Source organism: Nymphaea colorata, chromosome 11 (assembly GCF_008831285.2).
Source record: "Nymphaea colorata isolate Beijing-Zhang1983 chromosome 11, ASM883128v2, whole genome shotgun sequence".
NCBI classification, from domain to species: Eukaryota; Viridiplantae; Streptophyta; class Magnoliopsida; order Nymphaeales; family Nymphaeaceae; genus Nymphaea; species Nymphaea colorata.
The window spans coordinates 4,369,890-4,394,408 of NC_045148.1; the positions used below are offsets into that span (position 1 = coordinate 4,369,890).

The 24,519-nt window shown below is 36.9% G+C and overlaps 2 protein-coding genes across 6 annotated transcripts; one reads left to right on the plus strand and one right to left on the minus strand.

Annotated features, from left to right (window-relative positions):
• The first annotated feature begins 345 nt into the window (after window positions 1-345).
• LOC116264733 (protein NUCLEAR FUSION DEFECTIVE 6, mitochondrial-like) lies at window positions 346-11,896 on the plus strand. 5 transcript variants are annotated; one of them, XM_031645101.2, is made up of 3 exons: window positions 346-608; window positions 718-842; window positions 11,663-11,896. In XM_031645101.2, exons 1-3 carry the CDS (start codon window positions 433-435, stop codon window positions 11,668-11,670), a joined length of 309 nt encoding a protein of 102 aa, XP_031500961.1. In that variant the 5' UTR covers window positions 346-432; the 3' UTR covers window positions 11,671-11,896. The 5 variants fall into 5 exon arrangements, with proteins under 5 accessions (XP_031500961.1, XP_031500956.1, XP_031500960.1 ...); XM_031645096.2 differs by having other exon boundaries at window positions 11,747-11,896; XM_031645100.2 differs by having other exon boundaries at window positions 11,595-11,734.
• A 6,612-nt stretch (window positions 11,897-18,508) lies between these two features.
• On the minus strand, window positions 18,509-22,335 carry LOC116264712 (zinc transporter 8-like). Its single transcript, XM_031645070.2, has 3 exons — window positions 21,487-22,335; window positions 19,577-19,726; window positions 18,509-18,938 (listed from the first exon to the last, which is right to left on the minus strand). The coding sequence occupies exons 1-3, from the start codon at window positions 22,162-22,164 to the stop codon at window positions 18,633-18,635; spliced, it is 1,134 nt and encodes a 377-aa protein (XP_031500930.1). The 5' UTR covers window positions 22,165-22,335; the 3' UTR covers window positions 18,509-18,632.
• Between the last annotated feature and the right edge of the window lie 2,184 nt (window positions 22,336-24,519).

Below are 24,519 nucleotides of genomic sequence, written 5' to 3' on the forward strand. Positions count from 1 at the left end.
ACACTCCAGACTCTTTTATTTGAAAAGTTAAAAGAAAAAAATTGAGGTGTTAAATTCATTTTAAAAGATGAGGTGAAACTTCTCCTCTCCCACTCTTGGGAAGTTCGTCTTCGTGAAATTTTCTTTTGAAACCCAGGCTTGTAGTAAAACAATACCGATAAGACGGAACAGCCAATCAAAGGAACATCTGAATCAAATAATGGACGCTAGAACGCCCGTTCATAAAAAAGCTGCTCCACCGGTTCCTGTAGCGTAAGAACTACCCGTTCCTGTTCCACCTGTTCCCATGCCATCGCTATGCCCGAGGAACGCCACCGAGATGCTAAACAAAACCAACCCCCCCCCCCACCCCCCCTCTCTCTTGCTCTCCTCTCAAGCAAAAGTAGCTGTCAGCGGGAAGACCCAAGAGGCTGAAACCAAGCTGCATCAGCCATGTCTAGGGCAGCATCAGCGTGCGCCAAGACCATCATTCGTAGCCCTGCGTTGAGGAGCGCCTCCCGCCCGGCGACGAATCTCATCTCTCCCTCCGCCAACACCTCGCAGAAGGCCTCGCGCTGTAGGCCGGCATTTCGTCTTCCAAGGCCTAACACGACCACCATATCCTCCAGGTATTTCCTTTTGCTCCATCTGTTTTATGACGTTGGTATCTCTTGTTCCTCGTCTTCTTTTGGTGGTTTCCTTTGCTTATATGACTAATCCGTTCGTTCTCTTTTGCAGATACCCTGTGGAGTTGAGCAGTTCCTTGCTTTCTATGATGCCCTTTCACAGCGTCAATGCCACCGCCAGGCTCCGGTCAATGCTTTCGCCCTCGTCCCCAAGCTGCTGGGGATGGATTTCTGAAGGTATACAGTTTGTTAGCCTTCTTTAATTGACCATTAGGGTTGTTGTATCCTATCGTTGCTTGATTTAAATAATTGCAAGTTGGCGATTGGGTGTTAGTTTTAGTGTTCATTTTTCTTCTTTGTGCATTTACTGCATGTATCCCCAGCTTCATTTGAGATCTAAAGTTTGTCTTGTTCTCTTAGCGTTTAGCATGAAGTAACTTATCATAAAACAGATGATCATAGAAGAGTCGCTATTGGGGCTCCTATCGAAAATGTTGAATGTAACGTATGCTGTCTTTCTGGTTTATGTTAACCCTGGACTGGCTTTTAGGGATGTGATGGCGTTACAAGGTACATTTTAATGCTTCTCTAGTTCATAGGGCATGCATATGCTATTCACTGGATCAGTTAGTGCGTAGCTGTTACCTCAGTCAGCCCATGTCCTCTAGTATGCTATCTGTGCTTTAAAATTGTTGCAAAAATGGCCTAATTGACTTTTTAATGAATCTGATCCAACTCTACATAAGTAAGAACTTGAAAAGACTGGAGAATTTGGTCCTTATGGAAACTAACTGTATGAAGCAGTGTTACATGTATTGTATGTTACCGAGGCGTATCGTAAAATACACACTGTATAGGTTAGTAAACCTATATGATACACGTATGGTGTACATTTTTTATGTATATCATAACTGTATCAGGCTATCAGCTGTATCTTACCATGGGGCTGCCGTATCATACGATATGGCCACATCTTATGATACGGTACAATTTTTATGAAAGGGGCACAATAACCCTTTTGATTGATTTTTTTGTAAATCCGCCTCTTCCTTTCCATTTCTAACACTTGTAAGAGCTCTGAGAGGGAGAGTTTTTGCTGGTTTTGGATTGGAATTGCCAAATAAATCGTCAATTTGAGGGAGAAATCGCCAGTTTGAAGGGAGGTTTGCTTGTGGGAAACCTATTAATGTTTGGAAAAGAGGGTTTTTGTATTTCTTCTCCTACTTATAAAGTATACAATCTCTCAATGGAGTTTCATGTATATTTCTATTGTTGTCTAAAGTTCACTATAGGTTTCTATTTATGTTATGAAGATATTTGTTTCATTTTCTTAATGTGTTGTTAAAATATTTTTTGGCTTATGAATGATGAATCATATATGTGTGTGATGATTTTTTTTTTTGAATTTTCTTATTTTTAATGAGTTAACAAAATAATTTTATGATATGTTTATGATACATTACAGTACACTATGATACAACATATATGTTGGCCCAACCAATATGCGACATGATACGCCTTTTACAACATTGGTATGAAGATCTACCTTAATGATAAATATGACTGTCACTACAATATTAGCCAACTATTGAGAAACAAGGAAAATTTGAGGGCCTGTTTTGATGCCAACCTTGGAAACCAGGTCAATACAAAACAAGGTTATAGGCAAAACTGGGTTTTTAATATTGTTTTGTGATATCCATAAGCGAAGGTTAGGATGTCTGCATACATATAAGTTTATAAGAACGTGGTTTTGCACCATAAAACCAAGTTAACATATCAGTTTGTGTTAAGAACAATAATATGAATATGAATACAATAATATGACATAAGAAATTATAATTCTGAAGCAGGGGGAGAAGAGATGAAACTCATAACCCAAAATTAAGGTGAAGTCAGCTGATAGATTTTGACAATTGGATAATTCTCTACAGAAGGATTGAAAAATCTTAAATATGAATCTAATCAATGACAAAAAAAAAAAAGAAAAAAAGATTTGAGAATGCATGATGATTGGCAGAGGCTAAAAGAAAGCTTTCCAAATAAGTAAAGATAGAAAGAATTATACTAATAGAAAGCTTGCTGTAAGTTATCTGAAATTCTTTTGCTTTTTAGGTACCTAATGTTTACAACTCTTTGGTAGTTAAGGGTGTCGAGGTACACTTAGGTCAGGAAATTAATTTTGCATAGTATCTAATAAAAACCAAATGAAAATGAAAATTGCATAAGTCAACATGGATTATGAGATAAACCATTAAAAATTCTGTGCTGGATTCAAACTACGTCACACAGGTGTAGGTGCTAGTGTGTGTGTGAATTCGGGTGCGGGTATGGCAAGAGCATACATACATATATATGTTTGTATAATTTCTTGCATATTCGATTAACTAATTTTATTATATATATATATATATATATATATATATATATATATATATATATATATATATAGGTGCTAGTGTGTGTGTGAATTCGGGTGCGGGTATGGCAAGAGCATACATACATATATATGTTTGTATAATTTCTTGTATATTCGATTAACTAATATCATTATATATATATATATATATATATATATATATATATATATATCTTTCACATATCATCATTTTTAATTGTTTTAATTTTTTTAAGATGCTACAATGGTTCTCGAACAAACCCCCCTGGTTGTCCCTTTTTAGTTCCTTTTCAGAAAGGAAGGGCAATGGGTTGTCCTTTTATTTCATTTTAAAAAATGAGATATATATATATATATATATATATATATATATATATATATATATATAGAGAGAGAGAGAGAGAGAGAGAGAGAGAGAGAGAGAGAGAAATTTTCCCCTTTTTTCCTTGTAGTTGAGTGCGGTCAGCAGAACTCGACTCAGTCAATGCCATGTCGATGCCTTACCCTCACATGCACCTGCACATGCATCACGTCGACGTGGGTGTGGGTGCTTTTTTTAAGCACCTGTGTGACATACGGATCGAAAGTACCAAATCTGAATGTTTGTAAATCTAGTAAAATATACAATAGTATGTTATGCATCCTAGCCATGGAAGGGGGGGTAGAAGCCACAGAAAAATGAGACAGTACTGGGGACAGGAGTACCAAACAGGAGAAACAGTCATAGACATATGGATACCATCTTAATCCACCAGCACATTGAGCATTCCTTCTCCACAAGGCATGGATTTTTCAATCTGCTGAAATTTTGTGGCTTGGGATCTTCTATGTAACCCAGTGTAATAATATATGCTCTGTTGCTGTCATCCATGTCCAACATATAACTTAACACCTCTAGGTGGCTGGGAAATGAAAAACTGAAAAGAAAACTTCCCCTACTGGTAGCCACCAGGTAAGTGGACAGACTAGTGTCATGCCACTAGGTAGTAAAGTCTGGCCATTCATGTCAGGCATTTGGCTAGGAATGGTCGGCTGGTTATCGCTCCACCACCACTACTGATGGTGGTGGAGGAAGATGAATGGAGGAGAGGGGTCAAGCCTTTCCAAAAATGGGTTTAGATGCTGTTTTAGCAAAACTCCAGTTTTATGGGATTGGGTTTTATGTCGCCCAAAGGTCCCAAGCAGGCAAAAAACCGAGATTTGGTTTCAAAACTGGGTTTTGCCACTAAAACCATGTTTCTAACCTGGTTTTGTGTTACATCCTAAGAGGGCTTAAATGTTTAAACTGATGTCAAAATTGGTGGATAAGTTGTGTTCGAATTAACTTCACAAATCTTTTCTTCAAGAGAAGGTGGGTTAGGAAAAGTACAAAGAGTAATTAGTTTATAAGCATAATTCAGTCCAGACATGGAAGCTAAGACTGTATTTAAATGATTGCCTCCAAAAATGTTTATTCGTTCAAAAGTAACAGACTTCTGTGAAACCATATGTACAACGTTTTGGGTGTCTACCCACTCTGAGATGGCTAACATGGGTATTACTACTTGGACATGGCCTATTGCATCTCATATCAAGTCCAGTTCTGACCTTGACTTAGCCCATTGAGGGAGGAATTTGGGTACTCAGACCTCATATGAAATCAAGATCCTCCGATCTTGAAATCCATGGATTTAATTTAAGATGAGAACTTCCTTCTTTGATCTCAGATAGACCTTTCAAGTTTGAACTGTCTAAAATAATAAAGTATGGATCTCAGGTTTGATCTTAGATCCCTAGTTTGATAAACTATAGATGTTGGTCTAACTCTCTTGCCACTTACAAGTCCACAAACTAAAATCCTTTGCATTCAAACACACCCTGAAAATTTTGTTCTTATCTGATTTGGTTTAGGACAGACCAGGTTAATTTACATGTGATCGTAAGTCATGACATAGTGGTGTAGTTTGCTGGGTCCTGCTATTTGAATTTATTTGATCTCAAAATGGAGACCTAGGAAAAGGTGTTTGAGAATGGAGAATGCAAAATGTTGTGTATTTAAATACATTGTAGGGAAGGTTTAGAGCAGAAAACCTCTTTAATTATTGGAGGTCTAATTTTCCACCAATGATTTGTCCTTTGAAGCATGTAGATCGATCATAAACGAACAGCAATAGCTTTCCACCCACAAATGAGGTCAAAATAATTTTTGAGATGAGGCTAGGGCTAGAGTTAGCCAAGAAAGCTTGTAGACTTCAATTATTGCCTATGTGACGATATTATTTACCAAATAATTCTTTGTTCCATTTTGGCAGTCTGATAGCAAATGCATTCATTTTTTACAATTTGACACTAGTTGCAGATTCAGAATATTATTTAAATGATTTGGACATGCTATTTTTTTTTTTTTTTCTGTTTTTTTGATCATTTCCTTCTAATATATCTGAAATTGGAATTAATTATTGTGAATTCATTTGATGAAGATGTACTCGCATATTTCATTGCTTCCATTAGCTGATCAGGCGTGTATTGCTCTATCTCTATGAGTAGGTAATGATGATGTATGATGGTCACTCATCAATTAGATTGAAGACAGTTGCAACTTTGATAAACTTGTGCTTGTGGGGGATCCACAAGATGAGTTCTATGAACTTTAAAAGACTGGGTGGATAAGCTACTGGATGCTTAATGAGCTTACTGTTGAACTGATTGTCATCCTGCTCTTTTTGACGCCAAATTGTGGATTAGCCTAATGGCAAACCTACATGTTGCTTGTTTACGTGTCACCAAGATGTGCTTTTGCAATCCTTCCATTATATTGAAACTGAGCTGCAGCAGTTTTGTGGACAAGGACAATGAAAACATATCTATGAAAAATGTGATTCTGCTTTGTCCACTGTTTTTTTTTTAATTACTGAGCATATCACCTGCTCCATATGTGTACATAAATGCTGCCTGTTCGAAATACACAAACTAGATACTCTTTAGCTGCTTATCTCAACTTCAATCCACTCAGTCTTTCCTCCCTTCATCCAATTATTCATGATATGTAACTCAATGGAATTCGTTACTGCCAAATTTTGTGGTGAAGATGGTGGGCCCATATATTGCCAAATAAAATTTGTTTTCTTCAAAGTTCAAACTCTTACTCTTATTTATATTGTAAAGCCAACTTTAATAAGAGAGAAAGAAAGTGTAGAACGTTGAGGATAGGAGAGTGAAGTTTGGTAAAGGCAGATATACTGTTACAGATTTTGGTGAAGGACATTGTCAAAAACAGTCAGGTTGTAAACTGCTGCTTTTGTTTTATTCCTGTCATGCTTTGGGCCTTTGACTTTGCTAGGAATCTTTTCCTTTGTTGAAATGGAAACTGATCAATGTCTTCTCTCATTTCAAACATGACATTGTTTTGAATGTTTGGGAGAGAACTGGGATTCAGTGAAAATGATAATACTGGTTGAATACATTAAAAATTTAAAAATGAATCAAGGAGAACAAATAATACATAGTCTAGATTGCTCTTCACTTTTCATCTTATCCTCTGTAACTCTTCTCAGAGACTTTTATTGTCTCTTTTTTCATCTTGCACGGTTTCTCTATGTGTTCCTCTTCAGTTCCTCTTTTCTGTTGTCTGCGATAAATCAATCTCTCTCTCTCCCTCTCTCTCTCTCTCTCTCTCTCTCTCTCTCTCTCTCTATCCTCACCCTTTTTCCTTCCCTCCCTTTCTGTCTCTTATGACGTACACAATCATGTATATCACACCAACACTTCACGTAGGAGGTGCATCCTGCATCAACATGACACACTTTTTGGAAACTCTTCATATGCATGGACAAAGAGGTGTCAAACATGGTCAACATTTTGTCATTAGCTACGTCACATGGATGCAAGGTGTGGGTGCTGCTGCGACACATCTTAGAAAACTTATGTGTGTATGTGTTCATATTTTTTCGCTGGAAATTAAATTTTATACAAAAGTCATTTTAGTTAAATTTTAAAGTTTTATATTGAATAAAATGAATTGTTTTATTTATTGGCAGTTTGGTTGTCATTTTTAAAAGATGTCCAGAAAACAGTGCTATCCTCTTTCTAAAGGACGAGAGAGAGAGAGAGAGAGAGAGAGAGAGAGAGAGGGAGGGAGAGAGAGAGAGAGAGAGAGAGAGAGGTGTGGCCTAAGTGTGTGTTAGAGCACATCTTAGAAAACTTATGTGTGTATGTGTTCATATTTTTTCGCTGGAAATTAAATTTTATACAAAAGTCATTTTAGTTAAATTTTAAAATTTTATATTGAATAAAATGAATTGTTTTATTTATTGGCAGTTTGGTTGTCATTTTTAAAAGATGTCCAGAAAACAGTGCTATCCTCTTTCTAAAGGACAAGAGAGAGAGAGAGAGAGAGAGGGAGAGAGAGAGAGAGAGGGAGAGGGAGAGAGAGAGAGAGAGAGAGAGAGAGAGGTGTGGCCTAAGTGTGTGTTAGAGCCAAACCCACACCTGCATTGCATTGACGTGGGTGCAGCACCCTAAATGAAGCACCCTTTTGACAGGCCATTGGTTTTAATTGTTCCCTTTTATGCTTTTAGTTGTCAAAATGGCAAAATTCCAACTAGTGTGAGTAGTCAGTTGTGTCAGTTATCGATCAATTTGTGTTTCAAACCAGTGACTAAAGCAACTAATCACTAACCTATAAAACATTTACATGGATTGTTTGTATGGTTTTTTTTTATTAATTTCCATTTTCCTCGTGAATATATGTATCTATTTATTTATATTTATTAGTCAATTGACTTGGACTGACTAGTCTTGAGTAGTCTTGATTAGTCTTATAGGTAAACTTCTGAGAAAATTTTGGGGATTTAGTGCACTGTTCTGGAGAATCTTAGTGCACAGTTCTGGAGTATTCTTGAATGCTTTTGTGATCAACCATTATTGCCACTTTGTCTACCTGTTTGGGCTGGTTTTTGTGCTTTTTGTGGGCATTTTCACTTAATGACTAGACTGGCACGTGGCAAGACACTCACTTGGAACAAAAGTAGAATGGTATGGCCATGTAGGTGTGATTCAGTATGTAAAGGAAATTTAAATTTGTATTGTCAATCATGAATTAGAGAAAGCCAGAATATGACACTTTAGCATGTTCTTCAATTTGTCTAAAACCCAAGCAAGTCATAATATTTCCATGGTTTCCAGATCAAGAAATAGATTGGAGGTGATTCTATAGTTAGAAACCAAAAATAATAATCTCAAATTTCTACATGAAACTTGAAAATGAGAAGCAAGTAGGAAGTGGTCTATGAATCATCCAGGAAGTAATGTAAAATTACATAATTGAGATATCTGAAAAACCATACTACTGTTATATCATATATGCATAATGCATAGAAGCCAGGATCTTTACGTCCTATGTAAGGAACAAGGGTTTCCAGTTTTGGTTTGCATGATTAGGAGTAAGTGCATTCGGCCATTCCCAACTGATTCAAATCCACTTTTTGGAAATTACAACTGTAAATCCACTTGGTGCTTTTATAGTTCCTCACTTGTATTCTTAATATTTCCCATATCTCACAATGTATAAATTATAACCTCATACTGATAAGAGATCGAAGCGAGTTCTTCTCGCTTCATTATTTTATTTGTGCATTGTTTGTCCATGAGTTTTCTAGCTTCATTATTTTATATACCAATTGCTTGTCCTTTCAATGGTACTGGTGATTGTGACACGTGGTAGGCATCATGCTATTATTGCTTTGTCATGAACCCTGGTTTTCTTGGCACTTGAAGTTTCTTTGTCTTGCAGATTATTGCATTTGCAGAGTGAGCTTCCCAGTAGGATAATCGATATTCTATAGTTCATCCTTTACTTTGATTGCTGAGATTTTATAGTTATCATTTGTGGATACCATTACTGTCACTAAAAATATGTTGTTATTTGCTACTTCTATCACTAGGCAAAGATGATGTGTGACAAGTTTCATGGGATGAGAGCCACGTTGTCATGCAAGTTTTATATTGCTGAATCTTGGAAGAGTGGTGGAAGTGCCTCAATACCCAATAGGGGTCTATTTTTGTGCTACTGCTTAGGCTACTGGATATGCTAGATACTTAATGGAGAGATTAAATGTTATCCTTGAAGAACTTGCTTGTTCTTGATGAATCAATGTTTCCTTCTTTTGCTGACCTGGTTTTTTGCTTTTGGTTGTTCCAGTTCATCTAAGTAAGATTTAGTAGATTATTATTTTGTATATCATGTCAGAGGAAACTAATGACAATTCTTGATTAGTTAACAATCATGGTGATGGGAAGGATGTGCTTTTTACTATCTAAGCAGAAAACTTAGCGGTGCTTTCAAGCTTTAGTTTTTGTTAATGAGTATTAGGTGTGAAGTAGTGTCACAAAAAACGTGTTTTTTTTTGGAAAAGAAATGCGATAAATTAAATTTCCATTTAAAACTTAAAAAAAATGTTAAAAAAAAAGCATTCGCATTTTTTCGCTTTTTCATTTTTTTTTCATTTTTCATGTTTTTTTAATACCAAACAGTTCTTTTTTTCATTTTCAATTTTTATTTGTTGCAAATCCACTTAATTTTTGATGTTTATGTTATTAGTTTCTCACTTATTTTATTTTCCCCCCATTTTTATTTTTTTTTAATTTTTAAAAATTTACCATATTTTTCCTTTTTTTTCATGCTCGTTGTATTATACTCGAGAAAAACCTTGCCGTTTAAAACTCCAAAACATTATTTGTGGCTATGGTGCGAAGTAAAGAAACCTTAGTTGAAAGATAATGACGAGTTCACGGTTTTCATTTAACTCCGATTCCGCCAAGTCATTTCTTTTATGAATGATGGCTGGGGGGATGGTCCCGTTTTTTCATTCAAATGAACAAAAGATTGCATCAATGAAAGGATTAAAGGATACAAAATTAACAACGAGAAGAAAACAGCCTCAAAACCCAGTCAACCATCCATACCCTGCATCCAGCAGTTTGCTGAATTATCTCAATCACCTTAGCAGGTAAAAAGTCATCATGGGTGACTAATCTACACCAGTCAAAACCAGCAGTCGAAGTCCTAGGCAAGAACCTTGCGACCCCAAATTCAATCTTTCTGTTTAACATTGTTAGATTTAAGTCTCACCCTCTCTACAGTCCTAGTTATTAACAATCCCATGCAGTGACTTAATCTGACGCTTACACAGATACTTATATGTTTATGGCAATTTTAAGAATTTTGCATATGGGGATATGCGAGGTATATATACATGTGTGAATGTGAGTGAGAGTGTGTGTGTGCAAAATTCCACAAAAAATATTTAAAATTAGTATAAAACAGGTGAGAAAAATGCAAAACAGCTGAAAAGTATGTTTTGGAGAACTAATATGCAAAATAAAAAATACAAAACTTTAAAATTAATCTGCAAAATGCAAAAAGTAATATGCATTTTCTTAAAACGTGTCCAAGTATGTCACAGTACCAGTGTCTGCGTGTCAGCTTGTCAAATGGATATGGCAGCTATTTGGCTATATACATGTCACTTAGGTCTCACAGGAAACCAGCTTGTCTCCAGCCACATACCTCTGAGGTTTTCCACCCAAAGGTCATTCTTCCAGAAAATAGCAGCTCCATAAAAACACCCTTTTATAATGGATGAAACAATCTCTATAAGCCATCCCTTTATCATGCTTAACCTTCCAAGCAGGAGTAAAGATTTTGGTATTCAGCCTTCGCTTTTATAGCTGTCTAGCAGCTAACACCTGCTCAGGCCAATCCCACATTGAGAAACAACCAAACATATATGCCAAATCTCTCTTTTAGCCCACAGACAGGCTTAGCTATGCCTTCACGAACAGCCAGCTCGCGAAAGCCCCATGTCTTCCTAATTACAATATTGAAGCACACCAACCAGCACCATTGCAACTCCCTACAAGAAAAATGTCCCTTGACCCACCACTGCAAGCAACTCATGCAGTAGTTTCTGGATGGAATCCATGATATTCCAACTCAAGAGACCACCCACCACCGAATCATTTATATTAGTAATATGCAGTGAAGTCTTATAGTCTTCTATATCTACATACATATATATGATCTGTGCATGCAGCACAGTGAAACAGAGATCTAATCTTAAGAGTGTAGGTAAACTAAGAGGGAGGATCAATAAAATTGAATTCGATAATGAACACCCTTATTTTTGTGCCAAAAATAGAAAACACTTGTGAAAGTTCAAAGAGCAACAGCAGCAGATTAAACACACTTTCCATGATGATGTGTAACCTGTGGTTTGCTGTTTAACATTTACAGGAAACCTGTTTCCTGTATTAAAAGTTTTAGAAAGAGGAGCCCATTTATATATTATGGAGAAAATGTTTGCTGTAACTAGGGACTGCTTTCGAACCAGGTTTGATGGGGTTATTCATTTCTTGCAGCACCTCTTTTGGATTTTGAGTTAGTAAACATTAAAACATGTAGTTGTGTTTCCTCAAAATTTGACTTGATAACAGTTAAGCATATTAGTTGTCCATTTGCTTTTGTTCCAGACTTACATTGTGATGTACCTTTGCTGCTCTGTGAATTATGGGCGGGTTCATACATGCACATGTTTTGGTTTCTTGTTTTGTAGATGGGTAGGATTCTTTCATGGGAGGCGTTAAGTGCTTGTGTTTGCCATGGGTTTCTTTTTTTGGATAGATTCTTGAGGATTTAAGAAGAGGACTTCCTGGAGCATACTTCGTCTCTCAAGCCTGTTCTGATGAAAATGTCATTCTTGGGCAGGAACTGATGAGGATTGCTGAAGTAGCATTTTTGGACCGTGTTACAAGTAGTAATATATTATGGAATAAAGAGTTTTTCTTTTCTAGGATGGTTTGTTGATACATGAGAAAATTTTGCTTCAATTACATCAATATATAATTCTAAAAACTACCTCAATGTGTATGATGAATTTCCTGGCTGTTGGTTTCATTGTTTTGCATTTGGATCAGTTTTCCTTGTTCCTTATTGAAAGCCATATGGCTTGTCCATGTCATTAATTAGGGATATGACTTTGCACTTCCTCTTTTACTTTTGGTTGCTCCCTGGAAGGTGCCAACTCACTTTGAAGGTTGTGATCCTGCTGAACGGAAATATACCATGCAACTTTCTCACTCCTGCTGTAAATCCACTTTCTGATTTTTGGACTAGATCCTTTATCCTACTGTGTTATCTCTATACCACTGAAAAATGAATTCAGTTTAGAAGTTTTGTTCTTCAAAATGAGTCAAGTTCTGCGTATGTGAGAATAAATGCCTCATCTAAATGTGATGATCATCCTCAATAGCCTCGGGTTGTTTCTATTGAAGTTGCCTTTTCCTGTTTAAAGTCATTCTTTTACAAGCTTGTCAGTAGCTTTTTAAGAATATATATTATTAATACTAAACATAATTAAGGGACGTTTGGTATTTTAAATTACGCTATCCTATATCATAATGTATGATTATCATGGGGACATTTCTCTTAAATGGATAAAAGTGTCTTTAACTACTGGATGGTGGATCAACACAATCTGAGGTGTCTTCTTTGATTTTTAAGTTTCTCATTCTTTATTGACAGACCTGTAGTTCTGATGCCTGTCACAGGATATGCCCCATCAAATCATCAACCTTATTCTGTCTTCTTTTCTATTAATTTCCTTTCCTTTTGTATACTCTTGTTCTTGCACTTGTAATTTGGATCAATGACTTCAGCTATTTTTTTCCCTCTTTACTGATTTTTTTCTTCATTGGTTCTCCTTTTTCTTCTTCAGCCTTTTTCTTTATTGCTGCTGCACAGTCTTAAATATTTTATATATGTTCTTATCCTCTTTTGTGTATACTCTCTCCAAGAAGGAGCATAAAAGGTGCTCTATTTGTCTCTGAAGTCTGAACGCCACCATTCACCTAAAAGATATCAGGTCTTGCATAGCACCTATAGCTACAACCATTAGCAAGGTTCCTAATGGATATAGTATTTGTCTGGTGTCTTTTGTGTGTCTGTATGTGAAATTGTAAATAAGGATAAATCTAGACCATTGACACCTCTCTCTCTCTCTGTGTGTATGTGTGTGTGTGTGTGTGTGTGTGTGTGGGTTTCATATTTGTATGTATATATATTTGGCCCAGTATTTTGTAATGCAATGAAATTTTTCATTTTTTGTTTGAATCTGGTATACAGACTTTATCTATTGGTCTAGTGGAGATCAACTCTTGAGTAATTGTAATCTAACACACATTCATTGATCTTGCTGTGGGTGTGTGTATTTACTACAATTCTTTGTTTGTTAAAATTCAAAAGAAAGAAAAATTACAAAAAGATGCCTAAAATTTGCCAAAACCAAATTTTTTAATAGTTAACGAACATGTATCAACTTTTGAAATTCTCAAAGAGTTGCCTACTAACATAAAGACATTATTCTTTTATACCAAATGATAAGGTACCTCGTAAGAAGGAAAGGTATTTTTGTCTTTTAGGAGTGCTATTTTTTGTCATTTCGTATCAAAATTAATGTTTTTTGTCAGTAGGCATCTCTTTCAAAATTTCCCAAAAGTTGATTGTCTATTGTTAACTTTTAAAAGTTGAGCAGTGATTTGTTGCGAGCAAAATCCTAGTTCCCCTTCAACTTGAACCTAGTTTGGATTCACTGTACAATTTTCTTTAGATCCTTTGTGAGATATAGGAAAACTGGAAAAGTAAGAAAGTCCAACTAGATTACATTTGCAAGCAATGGTAATGTGCTCTCACACACAAAAATATGGGAGGCAAAACCACACACTTCAAACATTGCACTTGCACTGCTTTTAACCTAATCCAAGCATGCTAATGTGTTATTGCTTGTGCATTATGACACATGTTATAGTGCGAAGTAATAGTACATGACCTTGTTCCTTTACCATTAAATCTAGCAGTATAAGAGCTGTTTTTTTTAATTATTCAGAAACACATATTTAAACCTGATAAATGACTTAGTGTATATTTCCCTTTATAAAATGCAAAATTATTTCTACAAGTTTAGATTACAGAAAAGAACTGATTGGCTGGTATCATCCCTAACATGAGTTGCTTTGGATGCACCAATTTTTTATCAATATTTTGTATATTTAATATGTAACACTAATGAGGGTTCCAAATATAGAAACTTTGTGAGGTTTGTATGGGAAGGCTGTACTTAGCGATGTGGTACCTACATTGGCAGCCCATGGCTGACCAAGGGAAATGTACATATATTATATCTAGAGGACGTGTTTCCTGGCACATGTTCTCTAGCCGAGGGTCTCAACAGTTGTTGCCGGTCTGTTTGGCGGCCCATATTTATTTCGTTCAAAAATAGTAAAAAAAATAAAAAGAAAAGCATTACTAATGTTGGGGCAGGGGGAGGCTGGGTCCCCCCCCCCTCGTTGAGGATGGGGGAGGAAGCAGATCCTCTCTCTCTCTCTCTCTCTCTCTATATATATATATATATATATATATATATATGTATATATTGATGTATCCATGTCCATATCTGTCCGGTGTTGGAATCAGTAAAATTTGACAAGTCTAGTTTTGTCCAGAGAATGAAACTAAAATTTCTTTTGAAAAGCCATTCTCGCATGCATCATGAGCTTATGAATGTCATTTTTATCTTAGTAATTGAGACTTTTGACTTGTTCGTTGTTTTACTATATTTGTAAATCTGTTGTGGTTGTGTAACGTGAATAATAAGAGTTTTTATTGAATTCTACACACCAGTTTAGGCACCATGTTTCCGTTGAATTTAACACACCAGTTCAGCTACTGTGTTTCTATTGAATTTAATACACCAGTTCAGCTACTGTGTTTCTATTGAATTTAATACACCAGTTTAGCTATCGTTTTGATTACTAACTGCTACAAGTGGATTAACAATATTCTATGTGTAGTAAACATATTGTTGACAAGTAATTTCTATAACATCTTTTCCTAACAAGTAAAACCAATCCTATTTTGGGACTGGTTTTCCATATATCCTCCCCTTCCTGGTCTTCACCAATTCTAGGGTGGTAGTCAAAAGAAAGTGGAAAAAAAGAAGAGGGGAGAGAAAATGTAGGTGAGAGAGAGAGAGGAAATGGGGATGGAAAAACCAGTCCCATTATGGGCCCGTTAAAACCATTTATATATATATATATATATATATATATAGACACACACATATATATAGACATGCACACACACACACACATATTGAGGTACTCTTTGGTCATCCAAATGTGGGTGTGGCCTATCTTGATTAACATTTCTCTTTCATCTAGCCAGTTTTTTCCCCTTCCTCTATGGATCTTATCAAATTTCTTATTTTTCCTGATCTGCGTCCAATCCATGATTCTTTTTCTTTCTGTTTATGCCCTCAGTTTGTGACTCTGAATTTCAATTTATCAGCTTATTATCTGTATGCAATGTGTAATCCAATTCATCAATTTCTATGATTTACCAGGATTTTTAGCATATTTGTAATTAGGGGAGAAGGGAACTGAAATGTTCGAACAGTAAAAGACACAACGTTACTTGGTTAAACCAAATTCGTAAATTACATCCCACTTCTGGGCAACTTGATCTTTTGGAGTTACTACGTCTAGTTTTTAGGTGGAGTTTCATCCAAAGAATGATGCTTTATTCAGATATGTTTACTGTCCATCATGCTGCGTGAAACCCAGATTTCTATCTTTGGCAGACTGTTGTTGATTTTGTTTACTGACTTTCCCAGATTGTTTTTCTTTGATAAACTTAAAATATTAAATCAAGCAAGAAAAATTTGCATCAGGGAATCTTGACATGGTCGGAAGCGGCTGAGCTCTGATCTCAGGCTTTGTTACCTTCCTTTTCTTTCAGTACTTTTGAGTGTGATTCTAGCAATCAAATGTTAATCTGACCCTAGTATGTCTAAGTTCTGTCAGCGCCTATTGCACATGAATAAACTTTTAAGATACTGAAAATGGAAGACATGAAAATGAAATTATCGAAGTTAATAAGCAGACAATGTTAAACATAAAGGTTGGATCTTTTTATGCTGGACCTCTGGTCAGTGGTGACTACCTACATTAGGGTGGCACCATGTTTGCAGTAGCATGATCACACACAGAGAGTCTGCCGTTGAGATTGATGTCTTGAAAATACATTCCTTTTTTCCAAGTACGGTTTCGACCTATTTTTGAACTTTTTTTTTTCACCCTCTTCTCTCTCTCTTTCTATCTTTCTTTTTACTTCTCCTAACCATTCTCTCCACCTTGAGATCGGTGAATCTTAAGGAGAGAAAGATTGTAAAAATTAATCTCATTTTATAATTGATTATGAGTTCTTGGAGCAGTGAAATGGTTAGAAACAACATGAAAAAAGAGGGAAAATTAGGAGGCGAGAAACTAATCTTAAATTGAGCGCATGTACACATACACACATATAGACACACATATAGAAGTTGTCCAAGTTTTGATGTGCCCTCGTTTCAAATGTAGTATGAGCAGTTACTTTTTTTTTCATGTCTCGTGTATTTCTTATGCATATTGTAATAGTGCGAGTCTATTAAACAATTTAAGTAACATTATATTTTGATCACTAAATTCATTAATTGGGACATTTTAAGCCGATGCCACAGGCATATATTTCTCTATGTGTGTGTGTATACATGGAAGTTCAAATCGTCCGAATGCTAGATGTTGAATGACTAAAGTTTAACATCTTTTGCTGAAAAACAGTTGTTACAAGAGCATTAACTGTTTATGGTGCTGGATCAACTTGTAGTGGTTTCAGCAACATTTCATGGAACTTAATGGCCTTTTAAGTTTATCTATTCGACAACATTTGAGATCCCGATATATCAATGAGTTAGTTCTTCGATTATGGAAACATTTACTAGAAATCTCACTTACTGGATTTTATCGTGGAAGAATTGCCCACAGTGGAATACAAAGAATTGAGGTACATTTAATCTATGCATAATATAGTAAACAAGTGATACAAATCTGTGATTGCTTGTTAGTATCGGTAATAGGTGTTAAAAATTATCTGGTATGATGAAATTTATATACTGGAACCCTACCTAAGTGTGTATGAGTGCGCAATGAATTATATGAATCAAAAGCTCATTGGGCTTTGTGCACATCTTACCCAAATTGGTTCAAATCTGCTTCCTCAGTTCACAAATAGGGATGTCAATGAATTAGATTTGGATTGAATATCCATGGCAATTGCATTAAATAAGTTTGATATATAAAAAACGTCCGACATGGATCAGATTTGGTTTCAAGGAACGACACTAGATCAGTTTTTTGTTTCAATTATAAATAAATATGGATTGGATAATAAGTATATATTCATTATTTAGCCATATATATTTTCAATAATAAAATTCTTATAACTAATTTACTAATAAATTAATTCAATCTCCTGCTGTCACATGAATCACACGTACATATTAGATTAACGACATTCTGGTATCTGTGAAAGCGAAGGCCAGCAGACTCAATTGTGCATTTAAAGGTTAGATTAATATATGGTGGAAAGTATCTGAATTTGAATTCGAATATGTAAACATTCGAAAAATTGAATGAATAGTACACTTGATCTAAATCTAACTCATTGACATCCCTACTCATAAGGTGTGACATGAGCTCATCGTCACCCCATGCTTATACCAATTAGAAGAAAGCAAATTAATCATGAGAATGCTTGCAACTCAAGCTGATTAGTGCCCAACTGTTTTTTAGTAGTAATTTCATTTGAACCATCAGAAAGCGTCGACAAAAATCAAAGTCTGTCTGGTTGGAAGTTGGCTTCCAAATACTTGAGTTCAGGACTTGCATGGGAATCTGGCTTTGATGATACACTACATTCAAGGGTTATTGGCAATCGAGTTATAGTTCAAGCTTCTACATGGTATCCACAAATTTTTTTTTTCATTGGCAGTATTCGGTTTCTTTTTCCTGTTTAAAGGATATCTGACTTAAATGTTATGCAAAAATTGACTGGATTATGCGAACTGAGACGTATATCCGTAGTAGTCAATATATCAACTGGAAGAGCGGTTGATGTCGGTAGGTTGAGTGATCATAAAACTAATTTCAGTTATCCGAAGGTTCCTTGTCTTAGGAGTGAACACGACGGGCTGTTTGGGAACAGTAACAATATGTTACTGTCACATGTATCTGCCCCTCAAAATGGGGCAGATTCTTGGAATACTTTTTAAAGTGTTTAATGAATCTAAACCAATTTTTGAATTAGATGCATGAGATAGTACAAACGGTCACTACGGGCCTTAGTCAGTTCATAATTGTTACTGATTGGTTTTTTTTGTAAGAAAATTGATTGAAACCGGACAAAAGTAACAGAAACAGTTTGAAAGCAAAGCATGGGTGTGTTGATAGGTGTACTTTTATGGCTAACAGTAACCTTCAACTGAGGTGAGTCTACAAGCAACATGACCCTTGCTGCTTGTGCGCTCGACTCCTGATTTCCGTAGGAAAGTTTTGAGTTAAACCACAATAAAAGCAATTGGCTAGAAACAGTATCATATACACACATAAGCTTTTTGCATTTGCACAATTGACAGATTGGCTAGAAAGCGTTTCTTAGCTTGTGAATTCTGAACCAGCAGGTGGTTATTTAGTTATAGCAGCCCTAGTGATCATTGCTTTACTTACGCCCATTTTGCCAAGATTGACATAGAGGTTACCCCAAGAAGAAGGAAGAAGCTGCACAAGAGTTGAAGCTTCCCACTGCCTTGCATTCTGGGGTGCATGATATCAGCGGCCAAGAGGTCAACGAGAGCCATGTAGATGAGGATTCCAGCAGATGCAGAGTTGAGAACCCCTTGGACAAGCAGTGCAGTTGGGCTTTCTCCTTCATACACAGAAGAAATGCCTGTGCCTATTCCTATGCCTATGGGCGTTGTGAGAGAGAAAAATATGGTCATCATGGCTGTTGCTCCATTCTTGAACTTGGCCTGACAATATTATGCAGTATATAATTAGTCAAAAGAACCACTTGGTTTCCAAAGGAAAGTTCTAAATAAATGGGGAATAATAAAATTGTGGAATCAATCTATATGGGGAGACTGCTGCTTTTTTCTTTTTATTGGTCTCTGTGGGGTCTCTTAGTTGACTGGAATGAGGGATCAAGACGTCTGGATGCCCTGGGATATGGCAAATTCCAGTAGTTCAGACTTCAGAGATCATACTCAGGACAGAAAAGGAATAGCACTCCAGCACCAAATTGAACTGAGGACCGGCCTTACACTGCTCCGCCAGTCCAAAATCACTCAGTTGCCAGTATATTTTGAGAAAAACGTTATGCTGACATAGGTGATGGGATTCAGGGGAGATTAAACAAGGAAACATGTCAACACTGTGAGCTGTAAAATGGCTAGGATCCCCTGTTTCATTCATTAGCAAAGCGCTTCGACTGCTTTAGCCTTGCAGCAGCAGAAGATGCTCAGATGACTATGAACTTTTGACCTCCTTCAACTTGAAAGCCTTGAGAGGACTACACCACATGTATGGCTTCTTATGCCTCGAGCTTCATCACTCAAAATTTTTTCAGAGATTTTGCCATTGACAATTGGGATCTTTTACAGCAATTTACCTGAAGTATGCATCCGCTGAGACCAATCCCTTCAAAGAACTGATGGAAACTTAAAGCAGCGATTAATGGCCTAATTATGCAGGGGCTCGTAGATGTTCCCAGAGAAGTCCCAATGATAACAGAATGAACAACGATGCCCAACTCCAATACCTGCCAAATTAATGTCCCTTCAAATTAAGCTCAGAAGCTGCAGAAGTTCATAATCTAATCCATCTAATTGCCTTCATGCTACTATTTTATTTATTTCAGACACATGCTTGTGTTGGTATTAAGAACTCCTCGACATTCAATGTCTAGTTCAACACAAATTCGATTTTTGGAGCGTGTATACTCAATGAGAGGGAAAAAAAAAAAAATAAAACACATCAAGTTATGTCTTTCTACGTCAGTCAGCCAATATTTGCAAAGAATTTACTTCGAACGTATCAACAGATTTATTTAAACTGCTTACTAAACCATACAAAGTTCAAAGTTTTACAAGTGGGTTTATAGTTACAAATGAGCACCAAATCAACCTCCATCTTTTGAATGTAGCATCAAATCCTAAGTTGTGTGTTACAGAATTGATTGATCCAATTTGTTTGAACAACAAAGAGGGCTAACAAAACTGACGGCCAAAATTTCGTGTCAAACTAGAGAATTTTGGTTTAATAACTACCCAAAGAGTGACTCGGAAGATATAGCAGAACAGGCGTAAGATGAAACAGAGGCAGAAGGTACTTCATTTTGTGTTTCACGTTAAATCATAATTTTGGTTGTGGAGATGCAGATGATCAAGTGATCAAATCACCTGGCGAGTGAGAGTGACCCTCTTAATGTGAAGCACCACTTGAAAGCCACGGCTTCTGCCTCATCAGCCGGCTAAGGAAAGCACATCAGCAGTTAAAATCCCGTGTTTCCTTAAGGTGTTTCACATTAAAATGGTTACTCACCGGCCGGTGATAATCCGATCAGCAGTCCTCCACCACATGCCGTGAAATATAAAAGGCTCTCAAGGACGGTGTACATATTTGGAAGAGAGGCAAGTGAATGGTAAAAAGAAAGTTATCATTGTCAGAAATCTATATGGTGGCCCTACAATTTGTCAAGTATATTACAGGCTCTATATATAGATAGATCGAATAAGGTTAGGTATGTACCATCTTATTTAGTGTGGATCAAATATGTATAAAAATCAAAGGGGATCCATATCCAATTTATGATTGACAAAACCGTCATATGGATCCTCATAAGTCTATAAATAAGAATGTGGTCCCCAAAACATAGGGGTTAGGAAAAAGTTCATTTGCATGGTTTCCTTTATTCCCCTATCATAGAGGAATTCATGTCACTTTTGAAGCTTTTCGAAGTTCCACTGGGCCCTCTTCCTATCTTGCAATGGACATCGTTATACTTTCGCTAACTTTTCAATGAAGAACATGATCGATTCAACGTATGAACAGTTTATTCCTTTATTCTGGCCATCAAAAGGCTTTTAGAAATCTAGCTAGAGTACAATCGTAAGGGCACTGTGCTTCTTTGTGTTTTTTAGAAAAAATTACAGGAGGACGTTCCAATTTTGATCATAGGATGACAAAAATGCGCTTAATCGAATTCCATTTTTCTGCACTGTTAAACGAGAGAAACTCAACTAAAAATGTCTTTGTCCTGCCAGTAAAATTTGAAGGTGCTTTGTGTAAACAGTTTAAACAAACTTCAAACTCCCGACAATGTACTCTTCCATAAATGACACCACCCCCTTTTATTCTTCCCAACTATTAACTTACCCACCGTGGTTTTCATCGTCAAGATTATATATATATATATATAATAGAGAAAGAAATGAGAAATTAATTAATTGTGAAATGAAAAAAGGCATGTTGAAGTCCAATTGTATGGTTAAATAGGGAAGCGAGGGTGGACAGACATGCCTGAGATATAACGCGGTGTCGAAGGAGGAGGGAGGCGTCGTCATGGGAGTCCATGACCGAGCCATGGGCGTGGCCGTGGCTGGTGTGCGTATGTGCATGATTAATATCGTGGCCGGACGCGGATGTAGCCGCCGTCTGCAGCTTGTTTCCTTCAATGTCTTGTTCTTCCCCAACTGGCTTAGCCTTGCTAAGTTCAGACCTCTTAAAGTATCCTGTGGCAAGCGTGTCAACCATGAGCGTGCCGACGATGGACGCCATGAGAATGAATCCGGCGAGAGGGAAATCGGCAGCCCATGAGTTGCCGTCCTTCAGGCACGGCGATCCCAGGCTGCCGAAGGCGTCCGGCAGCACATGCATGCACCCCACGCCGAGAATGACTCCCGCGGCGAACGCCTTAATCATGAAGAAGGCGTCACTCTCCGGGTGGAACGCCCGGACCGATTTCCCAACGATCGGCAGGCATGCGCCGATTCCCCCTGCAACGAGGATCGCCGCCATGCTCGCCATCTTCAGCTTGAAGGCTGCATCTGAGTCCCTACAGTTTCCCGACTCGCTTGGTCGGCACGAGTGCTCCCCATCATCTTCTTTTGATATTGCAAGAGCAATATTGGGAGGCCGAAGTAGCATTAACAAGAGGAAGATTAGAAGCTTACAATGAGAATGGAACCACCGCTCCATTAATCCTTCTTCTCTCACGGTACTTCACCTGATTATTCTCCGGCGGCCCTTCTCGCCGGCGCCAGCATTAAACTCCGTCCCGATGCTCCATGGATGTGATTTTGAACAAGGGGGGAAGTGGTGGCGCTCATGGCCGGCGCTCCCCTTAATATGGTTGGGCCATGGCGTATTTAATTGATGATCAAGAAAGCATGTCGACATTGCGATCACAGGGTAAAAGGAAAAAGTGGGACCCACCTCGATCTCTGTTTCACGCAGAGTATGTCGACATACTCGGATATCAACGATGAAATGGAACAGAATATGATATGCTTCGCGTCTTAATGTGTCCCTTTCATCCCAAAGAAAAATTTCTGACCGAGACCAACGTTTCGCTTCAATTTCTGCATCAAGGAGCGTCTTTTTCAATAGTTTCAAATGAGGATAGGGATGTTAATAGATCCCAATGTGATAAATAATTATGTTTCGTTTCAACTTCTGCATCAACGAACGTCTTTTTCAATAATTTTAAATGTGAATATGGATGTCAATGGATCAAAATCTCATATACAATTTAATTATATCTCTGCTTTTTCAAATATTCACGTGTTCGGTTCGAATTCAGATTTCAATACAAAATCCTTATCCGAATCCAAATTCAAACTTCGGTTTCACAGTCTGAATTTCACATGAACATCCGAATCCCAATCTGAATTTTGAACTCTTTTTAAAGTGTAAGGTCATTTGTACCTGTTCAAAACTAAATCAGATCCAAATCTTATGGATGTTCAAAATTGAATTCGAACCCAAATTTGATCAATGGTATTTCTTAAATTCGAATCAGATCCAATTTCTAAATCGGATGTTATTTTTTTTTTCATATTCAAAATTTTGGTCAAATCTAAATCAAATATATTGACTGAGCTGCTGGTGCATGTATGGTTTTCAAGCCTTTCCCTCTTATGGATGACTGAGCTGTTTTGGCTCCGACATATAAGATTCATGAATGCTTTTGCAAACTCGTGACAGCAAAAACCGTTCGCCAAGAATAGATGCTTTTACTTTTCATGTTGTTCTAATTTGATGAAGAACATGATTGCCTGAGAGAAGAATCCTTACGACAATTCCATGCCATTCGTTCTCAAACACTTTTAAAGAATCCATACACCTAAGTAAAGTGTTAATTCTTGTAAAAGTAGCGATCTGCATTACATTCATAGAGATGCTTTTGCCAAAAGAAGGAAGAAAAGGCTGGATGGAATTTACGATGAATTTCAGATCGCATCATTTTTAGTTCCTTTAGTTTCAACGTAGACCAATGACTTACTTTTGCATATGGTGGAGAATGAGGAATAAAGCTACATTCAAAGGTAGTAAACCGAAGTCAAACAGCTCCACCCAATAGAAAGCTGCATCTTAACTCCAGTGGCGGAGCGAGCCAGGAATTCAGTGTTATATATAAATGAACATATATATTTTTTAAAGTTTCAATATAGAAGTAGAGGGATTTTGTGGGGCTGGTGTGGGCAACTGTGGCTCCGCTATTGCTTAACGGGTAACTCCTAGCTCTTAATTTGCTCCTTGTAAAGAGAACAAGTAACTTGGTACCTATAAAGAAAAGTGATGTCTGTTCATGACATTTAAGACAAAATACGGGGTCCAAAAGGAAACTTCATCTTACTTCTGTGGTTGAGGTGGAGTCACTCATCAATCTGGCATGCATTAACCTCATCACCAACTTCTGTATACTCTACATGCTTTCAATCTGGTTGCTTTCTGTTAGCACTCACCCCCGAATAGTTTCCATCCCATAGAGATATATGCAGGAGCATAACTTGGAATTTTTGTTGTAGGAATGAAACTATGGTTTCAAATTTTTTACTAGTGCGGAAATATAAATTTTCAAAATTTTTATATAACTTAAATTAAAATTTTTAAAATTGATAAATGAAATTTTAATTTTTTTTATTAAAATCTCAAGGGGAGCATGCCCCCTGCCTTTGCCCTGGGATACATGGGTATAGAAGACTTGAACTGGGTCAGATACAAGGGCGGAGTCAAGGTAGGGCTCGCTTGGGCCCTGGTCCCACATCATTTTTCTTTAAATTAAAATGTAAATTTTAAAAAATTTCACTTGTTATACATAAAATTTTTAAAAAATGATGTCTGCTCTAATCAAAGTTTAGAAACTTTAATTCGACCCGCCTCATGAAAATTTTTTTGCTCTGCCCCTGGTTAGATAATCAAACTAGTTAAAGTAATCGGATTTGGATTCAGTTAGACAAAAAGTAAAAACCATGCATAGCCAATTAACCCATTTATATCCCTGTCTGGATATGCCGTTGGAAAATTACAAGCCGTCAAAAATCGCTGCAT

Bases quoted from the DNA above. Each gene is read 5' to 3' on its own strand.
- LOC116264733 (XM_031645096.2), top strand. From the start codon at position 433: ATGTCTAGGGCAGCATCAGCGTGCGCCAAGACCATCATTCGTAGCCCT. The intron at 609-717 runs GTATTTCCTTTT...TCTCTTTTGCAG, and splicing joins ACGACCACCATATCCTCCAG to ATACCCTGTGGAGTTGAGCA. The intron at 843-11,746 runs GTATACAGTTTG...ATTCTTGGGCAG, and splicing joins CTGGGGATGGATTTCTGAAG to GAACTGATGAGGATTGCTGA.
- LOC116264712 (XM_031645070.2), bottom strand. From the start codon at position 22,164: ATGGAGCGGTGGTTCCATTCTCATTGTAAGCTTCTAATCTTCCTCTTG. The intron at 19,727-21,486 runs GCATGTCTGTCC...TTAATTTGGCAG, and splicing joins GACACCGCGTTATATCTCAG to GTATTGGAGTTGGGCATCGT. The intron at 18,939-19,576 runs GTAAATTGCTGT...TAATATTGTCAG, and splicing joins TCAGCGGATGCATACTTCAG to GCCAAGTTCAAGAATGGAGC.